Genomic DNA, 17,190 nt, shown 5'->3' on the forward strand with positions numbered 1-17,190 from the left:
TAACAATGACAAAAACTGTATTGTTAAGGTGCATCAAAAATCGTAACAAAATTGTTTTTGACAAAAATCTAATTTTATCCAAAAAAAAAAAAATGTAAATTAAACAGAATAAATTGTATTAGATATGCACAGCATAAATGATAATTTAAGTACACTGGATGTGTACATATAGAAATTCGTACTTATAAGTAAAAAATACAGTGTCATTGGGTTTTTTAATCATAAAATGGGCTGAACATGGGCGTTCCATGTGCAGGGGCGGACTGACCAGCCAGACAAATAGGACCTGGACCGAGGGCCCAGCATGTAGGGGGCCCCACAAATGGCATCTCCATGGATCCTGGTGGTGTGCTGCTTAAGCTGGGGCTGACAGCTACCCTATCAGTAGATAAGCAATTAAGTGTTGGTTTAGTGGGTGCCCTGGCCCCAGAGTGGGGGGCCTTGTGCAAGGATATGAGGTTTGTTGCTCGAGGGACCCTATCAGGGGTCTGTCGCTGTGAGTGTGGGGTCTGGGCCTTGAGTTTGGGGGTCCTGTCTCTGGACCTTGATGTTGGGGGGCTGGTAGGGGCAGGGAGGCTACCATGTTCATTTGCATACATTTGGGTCAGTGTGATACAGTGGGGGCCCTTCCCTAATTTTTGCCTGGGGGCCCCGATTCGTCTCAGTCCGCCCCTGTCCATGTGTATGAAATTATCTCTCAAATCCCATCATCCCATCATAATTATCTAAACATTTCTACCCTACCGGTCTCACTGTTTTTTCTCGCAATTTAAAAGGTGGCAAGTTTTATCAAAATGCTCAAAACACTAATTACTCTGAAATGAAAACCTATGATTATGAACATAAGAGCGTTTTAAAGTACAATGCACTGAAAACAATGTCTTTTGATCTGTATTAGGTGTAATATTAAAGTTTAAAGTCATGGTAAGCTCTCCCCTTTATGAAAACAGATCCGGAATGATAGTGATGTTTTAGATGGAGTTTAAGTTATCAGTTGTAATGAAGGTGCGCTATAACTTACTTTTTAATGCAGCGCTTAAATTCAAATACCTTGCGCTCTGCCACCCAGTTCAAAATTCATTTTTTCTGTGAGCTAACGGTTTGAACTGTTCTCCAATCAGCCCTATAGCTGCAACAAAAGTATATCAGCCCACTGTATTGGGTTGTGGTTTCAGCTAACAGAAACAGCTATTTCATATACAAAATATACTGAGATGAACACTTTCCTATACATTTTTATCTCTGCAGCTATTGGAAATGCATTAAAGGGACACTGAACCCAATTTTTTTTCTTTTGCGATTCAGATAGAGCATGCAATTTTAAGCAACTTTCTAATTTACTCCTATTATCAAATTTTCTTCATTCTCTTGGTATCTTCATTTGAAAAGCGAGAATGTAAGTTTAGATGACGGCCCATTTTTGGTGAACAACCTGGGTTGTTCTTGCTGATTGGTGGATAAATTCACCCACCAATAAACAAGTGCTGTTGAGATCTGAACCAAAAAATCTACTGGCTCCTTAGCTTAGATGCCTTCCTTTTCAAAAAAAGATAGCAAGAGAACGAAGAAAAATTGATAATAGGAGAAAATTAGAAAATTGCTTAAAATTGCATGCGCTATCTGAATCACGGTAGAAAACATTTGGGTTCAGTGTCCCTTTAAGGAGAAACTAATTTTATATTACACTGTGTCTTACTGTGCACTTACTTTCTTCCTCTTGGTATCCTTTGTTGAAAAGGTTATTTTCCTAGATAGGCTGAGGAGAGTGCATGTGTCCTGAGCACTTTATGTATAACATTGTTGAAAACACTTCAGCCACATAAAACTAGCCAGCCACAAAACAGCCACAAGACACTAGGGCCTACAGATTATATCTACCAGACATCCCAGTAACCCTTACAGTGACTCAACTAAGCTACCCAACTAACAAATTTACACTTGCAATTATCTCTCAGTATGAACTCTCCACTACAATTATTCCTAAATATGACATCCATAAAACTAAAGTACCCCCCCCCATATATTACTTCCACAGGAATAAAGCTTTTTACTCATAATGCACCTCTTTTCCCCAGCAAAGCAATCCTACAGAAATCAGAGAGAACCTACTATATAACCTTATATTGCAATATGCCCCCAAAATCTAGGGACCAATTTAAGACCTTAGAACCCCACTCTGACTAATAAACCCACTAAAATAAATATATAAAATGTCTCAAAATGAAATACAATTGTCCGAAACATTTCTACTATAACCTCTGTTCCAACATTGTCTGTCTTAAGACCCTTTGGGGCATGTTTATCAAGCTCCGTATAGAGCTTGATGCCCCGTAACAGAAGTTATGAAGTAGCGGTCTAAAGGCGGCGGACAGAAATCAACCCGATCGAATACGATCGGGTTGATTGACACCCCCTGCTAGAAGCCAATTGGCCGTGAATCTGCAGGGGGCAGCATTGCACCAGCAGTTCACAAGAACTACTGGTGCAATGTTAAATGCCAACAGCGTATGCTGTCGGCATTTATCGATGTGTAGTGGACATGATCACCTATATCGGATCATGTCCGCTCGCACCATAATAAATAGGCCCCTTTGAATCAACAGTCCTTTCTTTAATCAGTTTGGGCCTAGTCTTGGGTCGCCTTGTATTATCTTCTTTTTTTTTTAAGTAATCTTGATTGAGTAACAGACTGGCCAATAATTATCTCTTTCAAAATTGAGTCATCTCACTATTTTGATTGGTTAACCAGTGATAGTAATGATATATATTTATTTCTAGTTGTTTCAACATTGTCAAAAACAGGTTGTTCAGATACAATCTGCAATTGAGAACCGCAGAGTTATTGTTAAGCAACATATGATCTAACGTGAATTCTCTTAAAGGGACAGTCTACTACAGAATTATTATTGTTTAAAAAGATAGATAATTCCTTTATTACCAATTTCCCACTTTTGCATAACCAACATGGTTATATAAATATACTTTCTACCTCTGTCATTACCTTGTATCTAAGCCTCTGCAGACTGCCCCCTTATTTCAGTTCCGTTGACAGACTTGCATTTTAGCCAATATATGGCACACATGAACTAGCGCTTTCTAGCTATGAAAAATTGTCAAAATGATCTGAGATAAGAGATAGACTTCAATGGCATAGAAAACATATGAGCCTACCTAGATTTAGCTTTCAATGAAGAATACCAAGGGAAAAAGCAAATTTGATGACAAAAGTAAATTGGAAAGTTGTTTAAAATTGAATTCTCTATCTGAATCGTGAAAGTTAAATTTTGACTAGACTGTGCCCTTAACCTTGAGGTTTTTAATAATTCATATTGTTAATATTTCTTTTATTATACTCAGTAGTTCATAATATTACATTTACAGAATCAGCAGGGGTGACAAGTGAAATCCTAAAATATCTAGAAACAAGGATATAATATAAAAAAAATAATAATTATAAATTCAATTATGCCATAGCTGAGCCTTTAAATCATGCACCCTTATTTGAGATGCATGAAATTAAAAACAGCAGATTGTGTGTGATATAAGATGTAGAAATATGTATTTTTGTGCTTACCAAAAAAATAAAACATGTTAAAATAGGATATTTTTGCTACATCAGTGTTTTGATTGCTGAAAATTGAGTATTTAAAGGGATAGGAAAGTCAAAATTAAATTTGCATGATTCTGATAGAGCTTGTAATTTTAAGACACTTCTATTTTCAAATGTTCTCTTGGTATCCCTTGTTGAAAAATAATACGCACATATCCTACACTAGTGGGTGCTAGTTGCTGATTGGTGCCTGCGCACATTTGTCTCTTGTTATTTGCTAACTTGATGTGTTCAGATAGCTGTCAGTAGTACAATGCTGCTCCTTCAGCAAAGGATAACTAGAAAATGAAGCATATTTGATAATAAAAGTAAATTGGAAAGTTGATCAAAATTGTATGTTCTATCTGAATCACAAAAGAAAATATTAAGCTTTCCTGTCACTTTAACCCCTTAACGACCAAGGACGTACCAGGTACATCCTGCAAAAACTGTCAGTTAGTGACAATGGACGTACCTGGTACGTCCTCGGTCTAATTGAGCGCTGGATGCGATTGCGATAGCTTCCAGCAGCTCTCAGGGTATTGCAGTGATGCACCACATTTGCATAATAAATATAAATTATTTGTGAAGGATGTAGAGGGAGGGGAGGGATTTAATGTTGGGCAAGGGATCTGGGAAGGGGAGGGAGATAGGGTTTTTAGGGGGGCAGCTACACTACAGAAAAGTTTTTTATTTATAAATAAAAAAATAAAAAAACATTTTTGGGGGCAAACTGGGTACTGGCATACAGCTGCCAGTACCCAAGTGGAGATCCAGCACTGCTGAATCAATATATATATATATATATATATATATATATATAAATATATATATATATGCTTTTTTATTTTAGTACTGACAGACTTTCTGCCAGTACTTAAGATGGCAGCGACAATTATGAGGTGGGGGAGGGAAGAGAGCTGTTTGAGGGGGTTTAAGGAGGGATCATGGGGTGGGATGTGTCAGGTGGGATGCTGATCTCTACACTAAAGCTAAAATTAACCCTACATGCTACCTAATTAACCCCTTAACTGCTGGGCATAATACAAGTGTGGTGCACAGCGGCATTTAGCGGCCTTCTAATTACCAAAAAGCAACGCCAAAGCCATATGTGTTTGTTTGTGAAAAAGTTAACTATTTTTTTAAATTGATCGCATTAGGCGGTGAAATGGTGGCATGAAATATACCAAAATGGGCCTAGAACAATACTTTGGGTTGTTTACTACACTACAATAAAGCTAAAATTATTCCTACAAACTCCCTAATTAACCCCATCACTGCAGGGCATAATACACATGTGGTGCGCAGTGGCATTTAGCGGCCTTCTAATTACCAAGAAGCAATTCCAAAGCCATATATGTCTGCTATTTCTGAACAAAGAGGATCCCAGAGAAGCATTTACAACCATTTGTGCCATAATTGCACAAGTTGTTTGTAAATAATTTCAGTGAAAAACCTAAAGTTTGTGAAAAAGTTAGTAAACAAGTTAACAATTTTTTTTATTTGATCGTATTTGGCGGTGAAATGGTGGCATAAAATATACCAAAATGGGCCTAGATCAATACTTTGGGTTGTCTACTAAAACAAAATATATACATGTGAAGGGTTATTCATGGATTCCTGACAGATATCAGTGTTACAATGTAACTATGGCACATTTTGAAAAACAAAATGGTTTTGAAATAGCAAAGTGCTACTTGTACTTATTGCCCTATAACTTGCAAAACAAGCAAAGAACATGTAAACATTGGGTATTTCTAAACTTAGGACAACATTTAGAAACTATTTAGCATAGGAGTTTTTTGGTGGTTGTAGATGTGTAACAGATTTTGGGGGTCAAAGTTAGAAAAAGTGTTTTTTTCCATTTTTTCATCATATTTTATAAAACAAATTTATAGTAAATTTATATGATACAATGAAAATAATGGTATTTTTAGAAAGTCCATTTAATGGTGAGAAAAACAGTATATAATATGTGTGGGTACAGTAAATGAGTAAGAGGAAAATTACAGCTATTTACAAACACCGCAAAAATGTAAAAATAGCCCTGGTCCTTAAGGCTAAGAAAATTGAAAAATCTGGTCACTAAGGGGTTAATGTATCACTTCCATAAATGATGCTACTAGTTTCCTGCAAGATAAAGTATGATATTTTATTGCAATATGATAAAAGACCATGATATTGATGTTGACAATTCTAAATTGTCACAGAAGAACACAACATTTTCACATAAAACAAAATACAGTAGACATTCCATTTCCCTAGAAAGTTATTTTTCAACAGTTCTTGTTTTGACAGTGAACACAAGGTTGGCTGTACAACATGATACTTTTGTAAAATAAATAAAATTAAAGTCTAGGAATGACTCTGAGAGTGTTTGAAATATGTGTAGTTGACTCCAAAACACATTGAGTAAACAAATTCTCTATCATCCTCTGTTTCCTATTGACACTGGTTTCCACCTTTGCAACACATTCATCTAGGTTAATTTAGCAGTATATGGGCTATGCTAAAATAAATTGCTTTTTTTCGAGGTTGCAGAAGCTTGGCTCTTTACAGATACATTATATGGGGTATACAGGAGTAGCAAACATGTGCAGCTCTAATAAATTGCTATAAGGAACCAGAAAACTTTATCTTCCTCTGTTCTTCAGATGATGTAAAATATGAGAGAGTTATTCATGAAAGGGTTGCAAGCCTGTTGTTCTTGATAAAGAGGTTTATTGTGTTCATCCTAAGTTAATTTCACATCTCTTAAAGGGACAGTCTACACCAGAATTGTTATTGTTTAAAAAGATAGATAATCCCTTTATTACCCATTCCCTAGTTTTGCATAACCAACACAGTTATATAAATACACTTTTTACCTCTGTGATTACCTTGTATTTAAGCCACTGAAAACTCCCCCCTTATTTCAGTTCTTTTGACAGACATCCATTTTAGCCAATCAGAGCTGGCTCACTGGAACTCCACGTGCGTGAGCACAGTGTTATCTATATGACACACATGAACTAACACCATCTAGTGGTGAAAAACTGTCAAAATGCCCTGAGAGAAGAGGCGGTCTTCAAGGGCTTAGAAATTAGCATATGAACCTCCTAGTTTTAGCTTTTAACTAAGAATACCAAAAGAACAAAGCAAAATTGGTGATAAAAGTAAATTGGAAAGTTGTTTAAAATTATATTCTCTATCTGAATCATGAACATTTTGGACTAGACTGTCTTGTTAAGTCTTGTATATATTGTGCCACAGGGCTTTTAGTGTCTAAACTTAACCCATTCGCTGCTAAGTCTTTTTTTCACCCCCCATGCTAAGACAATTTTGAGATGTTTTTGCTACTTACATTTAAACCCCTATTGTAGTCAAATTCCATTGAGTAATCCAGACAAATTATATATTGTTTTAGCAGATTCACATTATACCATTATTATATTTTTTAATTCATGGCTTGTGAGAAAGCTGTGGCCAAAACTGTAAAATAAATGTATAATTTTTGGGTATATTTTAGTAAATAATTTTCAAAATTGCACAGTGACCACTGCAGTAACTGTGAAATTGGCATCAAGAGTAGCCATATGTGAAATAGGGGCCCTACAGGTTTTTGGGGGTTATAATGTAAATTAGAGAGGCCCCATTGTGCAGTACAGAAAAAAAAAAACTTTTTTCATGCAAGGTGTTTACCGTTACCACAGTGATCACCTGACTGTACAACAAAAAAAAAAGAATATATATTTTTAAGAGAGGGTCTATTGGGAAATACATTTTATTAGGCGTCTGTAGACATAAACATTTGTTTTCATGGTGCATATATAGTACTATTGCAAACCAGATCACTGTGTGTTTGTTTTACCACCACCACATAGAACAGGCTTTTCTCTTTCAAATGAGGGGTCTTGGAGCTTTGTAGCTGCTATGGAAGCTTAGATTGAGGGGTTAGAATAACCTCACCCCATATAACGCAAACATATTTCTGCTTAGGAGAGCTAAATAGCCCCAAGAAATATAAGCACCCCACAGTGTGGACGGATCACACAGCAGGACCACTGACAGGCTTGCATTTAGTGTATTGTAGGAAGGGTTACTGCCCGTTACTAGAGCATCTCACTATCTCTCTAACCAGACTGTGCTCCAGCTCCTCCCACTAGTAGCAGTGTTTACTGAAGCGTTTCTGTTCTCTGTCTAGGGGGAACAAATAGCAAAAATAGAGCAAGAACTTTGTTCTCATGCGTTACCGCTGGACTTGGCCCCTGAAGAGAAATCAATGTGGAAATGTGGATAAGACTGAAACCCTTTAAATTTACATTTGATCATCAAAAAGTAGAAACATAGAGTCGGAGTGCAGAAAAGTACCATAGGCCCAACAAGACTGCCCATATGTTCTATAAAGTGTAAGATGAATTAGTTTGTAGGATAGCCTTATGTTTATCCCAGGCATTCTTGAAGTGCCACACAATGTTTGTATTTACCACCTATAATGCAAGTTTAGTCCATGAACCAACTGCCATTTCTGTGAAGAATTGTTTCCATAAAATTACTCCTGAACATACTAACCCCTTTTAAACCTACTACCATCAATGCTGCAAAATAGAAAAAAAAATGTCTGTTGTCAGAACAGTTTCAATTTGCTGCAAAATGGCAATAGAAAAAAATGCCTTTTCAATAACTGGATATATTTCCTGAAATAATAGGCACAAAGTTTTTGCAAAAAATTATCTGCTTTCATTCTACTTTTAATTAGGTAGGGTGAAAATTGTTATGATTAAAACAAGCATTGAAGCAGGTATTTTACATCGCTTAGGAACAAATCATTGTGCTGTTGTTCAGACTATTCTTTCATAATTGGGATAAATTTCAGCCTGTCCCAGTTAAACGATATCAGAGAATGGAAGTCATTTCTAATGCCTAATTTAACTATGGTTCACATTGAAACCCTACATTACAATTTATTGTGTGAAAGGAAATACAATTCTTTGAAAACATTAAAGATGTCTGATGTCTGAATATAACACAGTTAAAATAAGTGAAAATGGATTTAAATAAATTACTAATACTTAAATTGCATTAATTAAAATAGACAAGTATAACATTAGGGCCGCAATTCTCAAAGCTTTGTAGTGGTCATTAAGAAATGGACAATTTTGTTTAACAATGTTCACAAGATTCATTATTTTCAATGAAAGTGGGCTGTCTTCGATAAATGCAATGTGTGAGTAGTTGTCTATTGTAAATTATAGGCCTCGCTTTCTTAAATCATTCCAAAAATGTAGCAAATTATTGTGAATATTAGTGGCATGAAGCAGGCCTTAAAGGGACGGTCTATACCAGAATTTTTATTTTTAAAAAAGATAGATAATCCCTTTATTACCCTTTCCCAAGTTTTGCATAACTAACACAGTTATATTAATACAATTTTTACCTCTGTGAATACCTTGTATCTAAGCTCCTACAGACTGCCTCCTTATCTCAGTGCTTTTGACAGACATGCAGGTTAGCTAATCAGTGCAGACTCCTAAATAACTCCACGGTAGTGAGCACAATGTTAACTATATGACACACATGAATTAGAACTGTCTTACTGTAAAAAAACTTTCAAAATGCTCTGAGCTAGGAGGCAGTTTTCAACGGTTTAGAAATCAGTTTGAGCCTAGCTAGATTTAGCTTTTCGAAAATACCACCAAGGGAAAAAAGCTAATTTAATGGTAAAAGTAAATTGGAAAATTGTTTAAAATTGCATGCCCTATCTGAATAATGAAAGTTTAATTTTGTCTAGACTGTCCCTTTAATATTCTTATCTGTTATTGAAATATGAAAGTGGATAATGTTGAAATATTTATCAAATAATTTGATGCTTAAGAAGATTTAAATTAAATAGAATGTTTCAAGAATAAAGTATATAAGGTCGGTTTACGAGTGGAGAGCAAAATTGCGATTTTGCAAGTGTGATATTTGTGCTCCACTCGTAATACCAGTGCACGCAAATGTGCGCTGGTATTTGAAGTGACCGGCTATGCAAACGCAACCTTGCATTCACATTGTATGAGAGCGTGCTTCCATAGGCTTCAAGAGAAACCAAGCACAGTGCAAGTTGCACAGAGATGGGCAGCAAATTCAAAATATATATGCATATATATTTATGTGTTTATATGTGTATATATACACATATTAACACATAAATATAAATGTATTTAAGCATATACATACTGTATATATTTAAAGAGAACACACAGTTCCCCATAGACTGCAATGTAGTAGTATTTTTTTTTAACCCCAATAAACTGCTTTGTGCAGTTATTATTTTTTAAAAAAGAAAGCTTTTTTTTTATTTTAATAAACTACACTACACTATATCTTGGGGGCAATTGGGGCACTTTTGGAAAATTAACTAGAGATCTGATCTCTAGTTCATTTTTCGAGCGCTAATAGCTACCGCGAGCTCCAGAGTCTTGTCCTATTCTTCTATTCCTCTTCCTACTTAGTATACCCACACTTTGCATCTTCTTTCCTTTGTATTAAAGAGACACTGAACCCAAATGTTTTCTTTTGTGATTCAGATAGAGCATGCAAATTTAATCAACTTTTTAATTTACTCCTATTATCAATTTTTCTTCGTTCTCTTGCTATCTTTATTTGAAAAAGTAGGCATCTAAGCTTTTTTTTTGGTTCAGACACTATGGACAGCACTTTTTGATTGGTGGATGAATTTATCCACCAATCAGCAAGAACAACCCAGGTTGTTCACCAAAAATGGGCCGGCATCTAAACTTACATTCTTGCATTTCAAATAAAGATACCAAGAGAATGAAGAAAATTTGATAATAGGAGTAAATTACAAAGTTGCTTAAAATGTCATGCTCTATCTGAATCACGAAAGAAATTTTTTGGGTTCAGTGTCCCTTTAACTCTTGTTATTTCACCTATTGCAGGTTTTCTTCTACCACAGTGAGTGGGTTAATGAAGAATGAGTGACTATAATCTTCACTACAGCAGTAGAACCTGACATCACATTCAATGCAATCCATGCACTAGACACAAAAACTCATGCATCTGTTTGGCAGGGAACAAGAATAAAACTTAATACCAAGCCAACTTGTAAAACGGTCTTGGCACACGCTTCCCCCTAGCCCACTTCCACTCATCCCAGTAACCCCACCTGTAGGTCTAGTTAGGCCAACTGCCTTATCACCTCATCTTGTTGAGAGTACTCTCTAGTTGGTAATTTCCCCTTGCTTACTAAACAATGGTGTCTTAATGTAGGAAGCCCGCCACTTGAGTTGTTGCTGTCCTCTCCATCAGTTTTAACATGTTCCTGAGAAAAAGAACCTCACGGCACTTTTGGGCCTCCTTATCTCATGACCAGTGTTCAATATAAGAAAGTCTCTAAGCTATTCTGCTATCTCTTATTTATCTTCCTTCTCTGAAGACAAGAAGCCATGAAGCCTATTTGCCTGCCCATAGAATTATAGACGTTATCTCCTCTGTACCTTTCCACATACCCCTTCATGCCTAGCTTCCTTCTTGAATATATTTCTAGATGCTTTCATACTAAATCAGCCATGCAATGCAAATTTATTCTTTAACAATGCTGCCTAGAACCATACCATACCAGACCAGACAAAAGATGCACCCCAGCTGTCCTTTAAATTTGAGAATACCTGAATCATAAGCCCTTCAAGTTCAAAATTTGGTTGCCAATTGCAAAACAATAACAAACACACACTACATACACACTCTTTACAAACACTTAACACACTACACTTACATACACTTCAAAACACTACACACAACACCCCATATATATTCTTTTTACTGTAACACAATATTGCTAAATTGCATAAATTGTGGGCCATTTATTTCTTAGAGCATATACTAGTTAGACACTATTAGCTAATGTGTGTTGTTTAGAAATGACTTCCATTAATCTTGTCCTAACTAAATGAATTATGGGATTCATTCGTGCATATAATTAGTTTCATGAACTTAAATTTCATTCAGGAAATGAATGTCCATTATGGATTTGTTTAAAATAATGCTTATTAAACTAATACTGCTCAGAGAAACTTGGACTAATCATGTTCAAAGATGAACGTAAAGTGTTATGATGAAGATTTTGTGTTTATAGTTGATACAAGTTCTGCTCTCAATAAACCATATATTTTTAGTTCATATAGTCATATATCAAATTTAGGGGGTTTTCATAAACTTTACGATATCTGCTCCCAATAACGAGATTTCAGTTTTGGCCGATATGGAAAACTCATCTTTGCTGCTACATTCTTAAAAAATATAGATATGCAGATGATAGATAGATAGATAGATAGATAGATAGATAGATAGTGTCCTAGTAAAGTTTACAGATTATTTGTTTTGTTATTTTATACATTTTTTACATAACCTGTTTGCTCAATATGATTACAAAATATCTGTATATGCTGAATGTGACACATCCTCTATTTCAGAGTAATGTGTATAATTATTTGCCTTTGATGTAGACAATGCATATATATTTAAAGCATTTCCACCATAACATTATCAGAATAAACTTGACTTCACCATATCAGAAAATAGATTCCATTAAATTAGGTCATCAAGTTCTCTGTTAAAGTAATCTTAGCATCAAATTATAATTGTCTTATTAACTTGTGAATATGAGTTCCCAGTGTAATCATTAATAGTAAAACAGATAAGACCTCGATGTTGGAGGCAACAGTAGGGCAGGCATGATTTTTGTTTAATAAAAGCCTAATAAACAAACTAGCAAGTGGTCCTAACAGACTGACAGTGTTCGTAATGTTTCAACTGATGTATGTTTTTAATTCAATCGTTTTATGAAAATGTGGCTGTTTATGTACAGACATTTATTGTCCAAGTTTAATTGCACTGAGATTAATTTCGCCTTGTCTTCCCTATTCACAGAGGGTGACGAGACAGGAGTGATGGATAGTTTGCTGGAAGCCTTGCAGTCAGGCGCTGCATTCAGGGATCGTAGGAAACGAATGCCGAAAAACAACGGTGAGTAAGACATTCGCCTGCATGCTCGCAGAATGCTTTTGTCGATGCTCCTTTTGCAAAGTCATTTAGCAGTCATGCTTCAGAGACCCTAGTTCTCGTTCCGGTATGAAGCCACAGCAGGTTGCTTTGATGTGATCACAAGCTCATGCTTGGCAACTGTGTTTTGGTACAGCTGTAATCTGCGCAAAGAAATATTAGAAAAGCAATAATGAAATTTCAATTCTTTTAATGCTACATTTAAATGCAAAACATAGGTTTTATTTTGCAATGTATGTGCAGTGCCAAAACAGTGAGAAGCTGATTATCTGAATTTGGAAAAGATTTTTAAGTCTATTTGAATAAATGAGACAAAAAAATTAATTCATACTTGATAGTGTCTGTGCACAGTATCTTTAAATCATACAAATTTATGTGCAAATCCCATGTTAATATTTAGAAACTTTTGAATACATGTTCAAATGAAAATATTACAGTTATTTTTTTTAAAGTGTAGTACATTTGTAGGCTATAACAATATCTAATTTGCAAATTTAATTATATGTATATTAGATAAAATAAAGTGTGTGTGTGTGGGGGGGGAAGAGGTCTGAGCTCATTTAAATTTTGTAATTAGATTCTTTAATGAAATAGAATAACCTGGCAGATTATGCATTAGAGCAAACAGATGATATTTTCATTTTCAGGTCATGCTACTGAACAACTAAAACTGAGATACAGATGAACGGTTGGAGTATTATGGCCTCATCCAAATTATATTCTAGCGTGTTAAACATGTTAATCACCTTTGCAAAGCCAAGAAACAGGATATATGCCTGCAATATATATATCTCAAATTTCCCAAAAAAAGAGATACTTTACACATAAAAAATGAGGTGAACTGTTTGGGTCACGTAAATATATATACATAAATATTATATAAAGCGACATAAAACCCAAAATATTTATTTCATGATTCAGATAGAACATGCAAGTTTAAGCAACTTTCCAATTTATTATTATCATCAAATTTTCTTTGCTCTCTTGGTATCTTTTGTTGAAAAAAAAAAAGCCCAGGAGCGTGCACGTGTTTGGAGCACTATACGGCAGCAGTTTTGCAAGAATGTTAATCAGTTGCAAGAGCATTAGATGACAACACTATTTCCTGTCACCTAGTGCCCAGATGCCTGCCTAGGAATCTCTTCAACAAAGAACACCATGGGAACAAACAGTAAAGTCCTAGCTTGTTTTACTGCTTTATACAGCCTGTAATGTGTTATGACAGACACAATGCTTTCAATGAGCATAGGTTTGTATGAGAAATACACATCTTTACATCATCTCACTGTGTATAATGTCACCCACAGTGCACATGTTAGAATGTATCCAAGAAGGCTCTTTGGTCTTTGTTGAGTTTTTGGTTCCGGGAAATCAGTAGTGTTATATGTGTTTTTGTGCAAAATACTTGTATATAAAGACTCCAAATGAGTCACCAAATATGTGGAGTTAAAGGGACAGTGTACTGTAAAACTGTTTTTCCCTTACTATTGGCTAGATTACAAGTTTTGCATTAGAGGCTATGCGGTGCTAACAAGCAGTTTATGCTCACCACTCACAGACAGCGCTGGTATTACGGGTTTTTAAAAACCCAGCGTTAAAAGACGAGAAGTGAGCGTTGAGCAAAATTTTGCTCATTACCGCACTCCAATACCAGCGCTGCTTAAAGGGACAGTTTACTCAAACATTTTCTCCCCTTTAATTTTTTCCCAATGATCCACTTTACCTGTTGGAGTGTATTACATTGTTTACAACTATTTCCTTTACCCTCATATGGGCATTTGAAATAATTTATTTAGCCTGGGGTATCCCCACCCATCCTGAAAGTTTTTGGCCTCGAGGCCAAGCTGTGTTAACGCAGCCAGTAGAAGAAATTACACTCCCAGGGGGTTATAGAAGAGATAAGGTAATAAAATGTTAATTTTCCATTGTTCTCTCCAAGTATTGGTGATTTGTTTATGGACAGATATAAGATAAAGAAGCAGGTATATTTACACAATGTGATAAAGTAATGAGATCTGATTATACCTACAAGCTCAACCCATTTTATTAGGTTGTGGCTTCAAAACACAAAATCTGCTAATTCATATACACAAATAAGCCTTAAAAAAGCTAATCTCATCCTCTTTTTACTCTGCATCTGATAAAAAAAAGTAATTGGAAACACATTAAGGGAGAAACAATTTTATAGTGTACTGTCCCTTTAAGTCAGCGGTAAGCTAGTGTAACGAGCTCGTGCACGATCTCCCCATAGGAATCAACGGGGAGAGCCGGCTGAAAAAAAGTCTAACACCTGCAAAAAAGCAGCGTTTAGCTCCTAACGCAGCCCCATTGATTCCTATGGGGAAATAAAATTTATGTCTGCACCTAACACCCTAACATGAACCCGAGTCTAAACACCCCTAATCTTACACTTATTAACCCTTAATCTGCCACCCCCGACATCGCCAACACCTACATTTATATTATTAACCCCTAGTCTGCCGCTCCGGACACCGCCGCCACCTACATTATACTTATGAACCCCTAATCTTCTGCCCCCAACATCGCCGACACCTACATTATATTTATTAACCCCTAATCTGCTGCCCCCAAATGTCTACGCAACCTACCTACACTTAATAACCCCTAATCTGCCGCCCCAACGTCGCTGCCACTATAATAAACATATTAACCCCTAAACCTAAGTCTAACCCTAACCCTAACCCCCCCTAATTTAAATATAATTTAAAAAAATCTAAATAAAATTACTATAATTAACTAAATTATTCCTATTTAAAAGTAAATACTTACCTATAAAATAAACCCTAAGCTAGCTACAATATAACTAATAATTACATTGTATCTAGTTTAGGGTTTATTTTTATTTTACAGGCAAGTTTGTATTTATTTTAACTAGGTAGAATAGTTACTAAATAGTTCTTAACTATTTAATAAACTACCTAGCTAAAATAAATACAAAAGTACCTGTAAAATAAAACCTAACCTAAGTTACAATAACACCTAACACTACACTATAATTAAATTAATTCCCTAAATTAAATACAATTAAATACAATTAAATAAAATTAGCTAAAGTACAAAAAAAACAAACACTAAATTACAGAAAATAATAAACAAATTACAAGATTTTTAAACTAATTACACCTAATCTAATCCCCCTAACAAAATAAAAAAGCCCCACCAAAATAAAAAAAGCCCTACCCTACACTAAATTACAAATAGCCCTTAAAAGGGCCTTTTGCGGGGCATTGCCTCAAAGTAATCAGCTCTTTTACCTGTAAAAAAAATTACAAATCCCCCCCAACATTAAAACCCACCACCCACACAACCAACCCTACTTTAAAACTCACCCAATACCCCCTTAAAAAATCCTAACACTAACCCCTTGAAGATCACCTTATCGGGAGAAGTCTTCATCCAACCGGGCTGAAGTTCTCAACAAATCCGGCAGATGTGGTCCTCCAGACGGGCAGAAGTCTTCATCCAGACGGCATCTTCTATCTTCATCAATCCGGCACGGAGCGGGTCCATCTTCAAGACATCCGACGTGGAGCATCCTCTTCTTTCCACGGCGACTGAAGAATGAAGGTTCCTTTAAGTGATGTCATCCAAGATGGCATCCCTTAGATTCCGATTGGCTGAGAATTCTATCAGCCAATCGGAATTAAGGTAGGAAAAATCCTATTGGCTGATTGCATCAGCCAATAGGATTGAGCTGGCATTCTATTGGCTGTTCAATCAGCCAATATAATGCCAGCTCAATCCTATTGGCTGATTGCATCAGCCAATAGGATTTTTTCTACCTTAATTCTGATTGGCTGATAGAATTCTATCAGCATATCGGAATTGAAGAGACGCCATCTTGGATGATGTCACTTAAAGGTACCTTCATTCTTCAGTCACCATGGAAAGAAGAGAATGCTCCACGACGCATGTCTTGAAGATGGACCCGCTCTGTGCTGGATGGATGAAGATAGAAGATGCCGTCTGGATGAAGATTTCTGCCCGTCTGGAGGACCACTTCGCCCGGCTTGGATGAAGACTTCACCCGGCTTCGTTGAGGACTTTGGCCCGGTTGGATGAAGACTTCTCCCGGTAAGGTGATCTTCAAGGAGTTAGTGTTAGGTTTTTTTAAGGGGGTATTGGGTGGTTTTTAGAGTAGGGTTGGTTGTGTGGGTGGTGGGTTTTAATGTTGGGGGGGGATTTGTAATTTTTTTTACAGGTAAAAGAGCTGATTACTTTGAGGCAATGCCCCGCAAAAGGCCCTTTTAAGGGCTATTTGTAATTTAGTGTAGGGTAGGGCTTTTTTTATTTTCGTGGGGCTTTTTTATTTTGTTAGGGGGATTAGATTAGGTGTAATTAGTTTATTATTTATTTATTATTTTCTGTAATTTAGTGTTTGTTTTTTTTTGTACTTTAGCTAATTTTATTTAATTGTATTTAATTGTATATAATTTAGGGAATTAATTTAATTATAGTGTAGTGTTAGGTGTTAGTGTAACTTAGGTTTTATTTTACAGGTAAATTTGTCTTTATTTTAGCTAGGTAGTTTATTA

The 17,190-nt window shown here is 35.8% G+C and overlaps 1 protein-coding gene across 1 annotated transcript in view; it reads left to right on the forward strand.

The window, feature by feature from the left end:
* Positions 1 to 17,190, forward strand: part of DIAPH2 (diaphanous related formin 2) — a 2,325,141-nt gene that overhangs the window by 1,970,774 nt on the left and 337,177 nt on the right. The window contains 1 exon segment of the mRNA XM_053699395.1: positions 12,503 to 12,598. Within this exon segment, the coding sequence (XP_053555370.1) occupies positions 12,503 to 12,598 (96 nt within the window).

This window comes from Bombina bombina, chromosome 1 (assembly GCF_027579735.1).
Source record: "Bombina bombina isolate aBomBom1 chromosome 1, aBomBom1.pri, whole genome shotgun sequence".
Classification (NCBI taxonomy): Eukaryota; Metazoa; Chordata; class Amphibia; order Anura; family Bombinatoridae; genus Bombina; species Bombina bombina.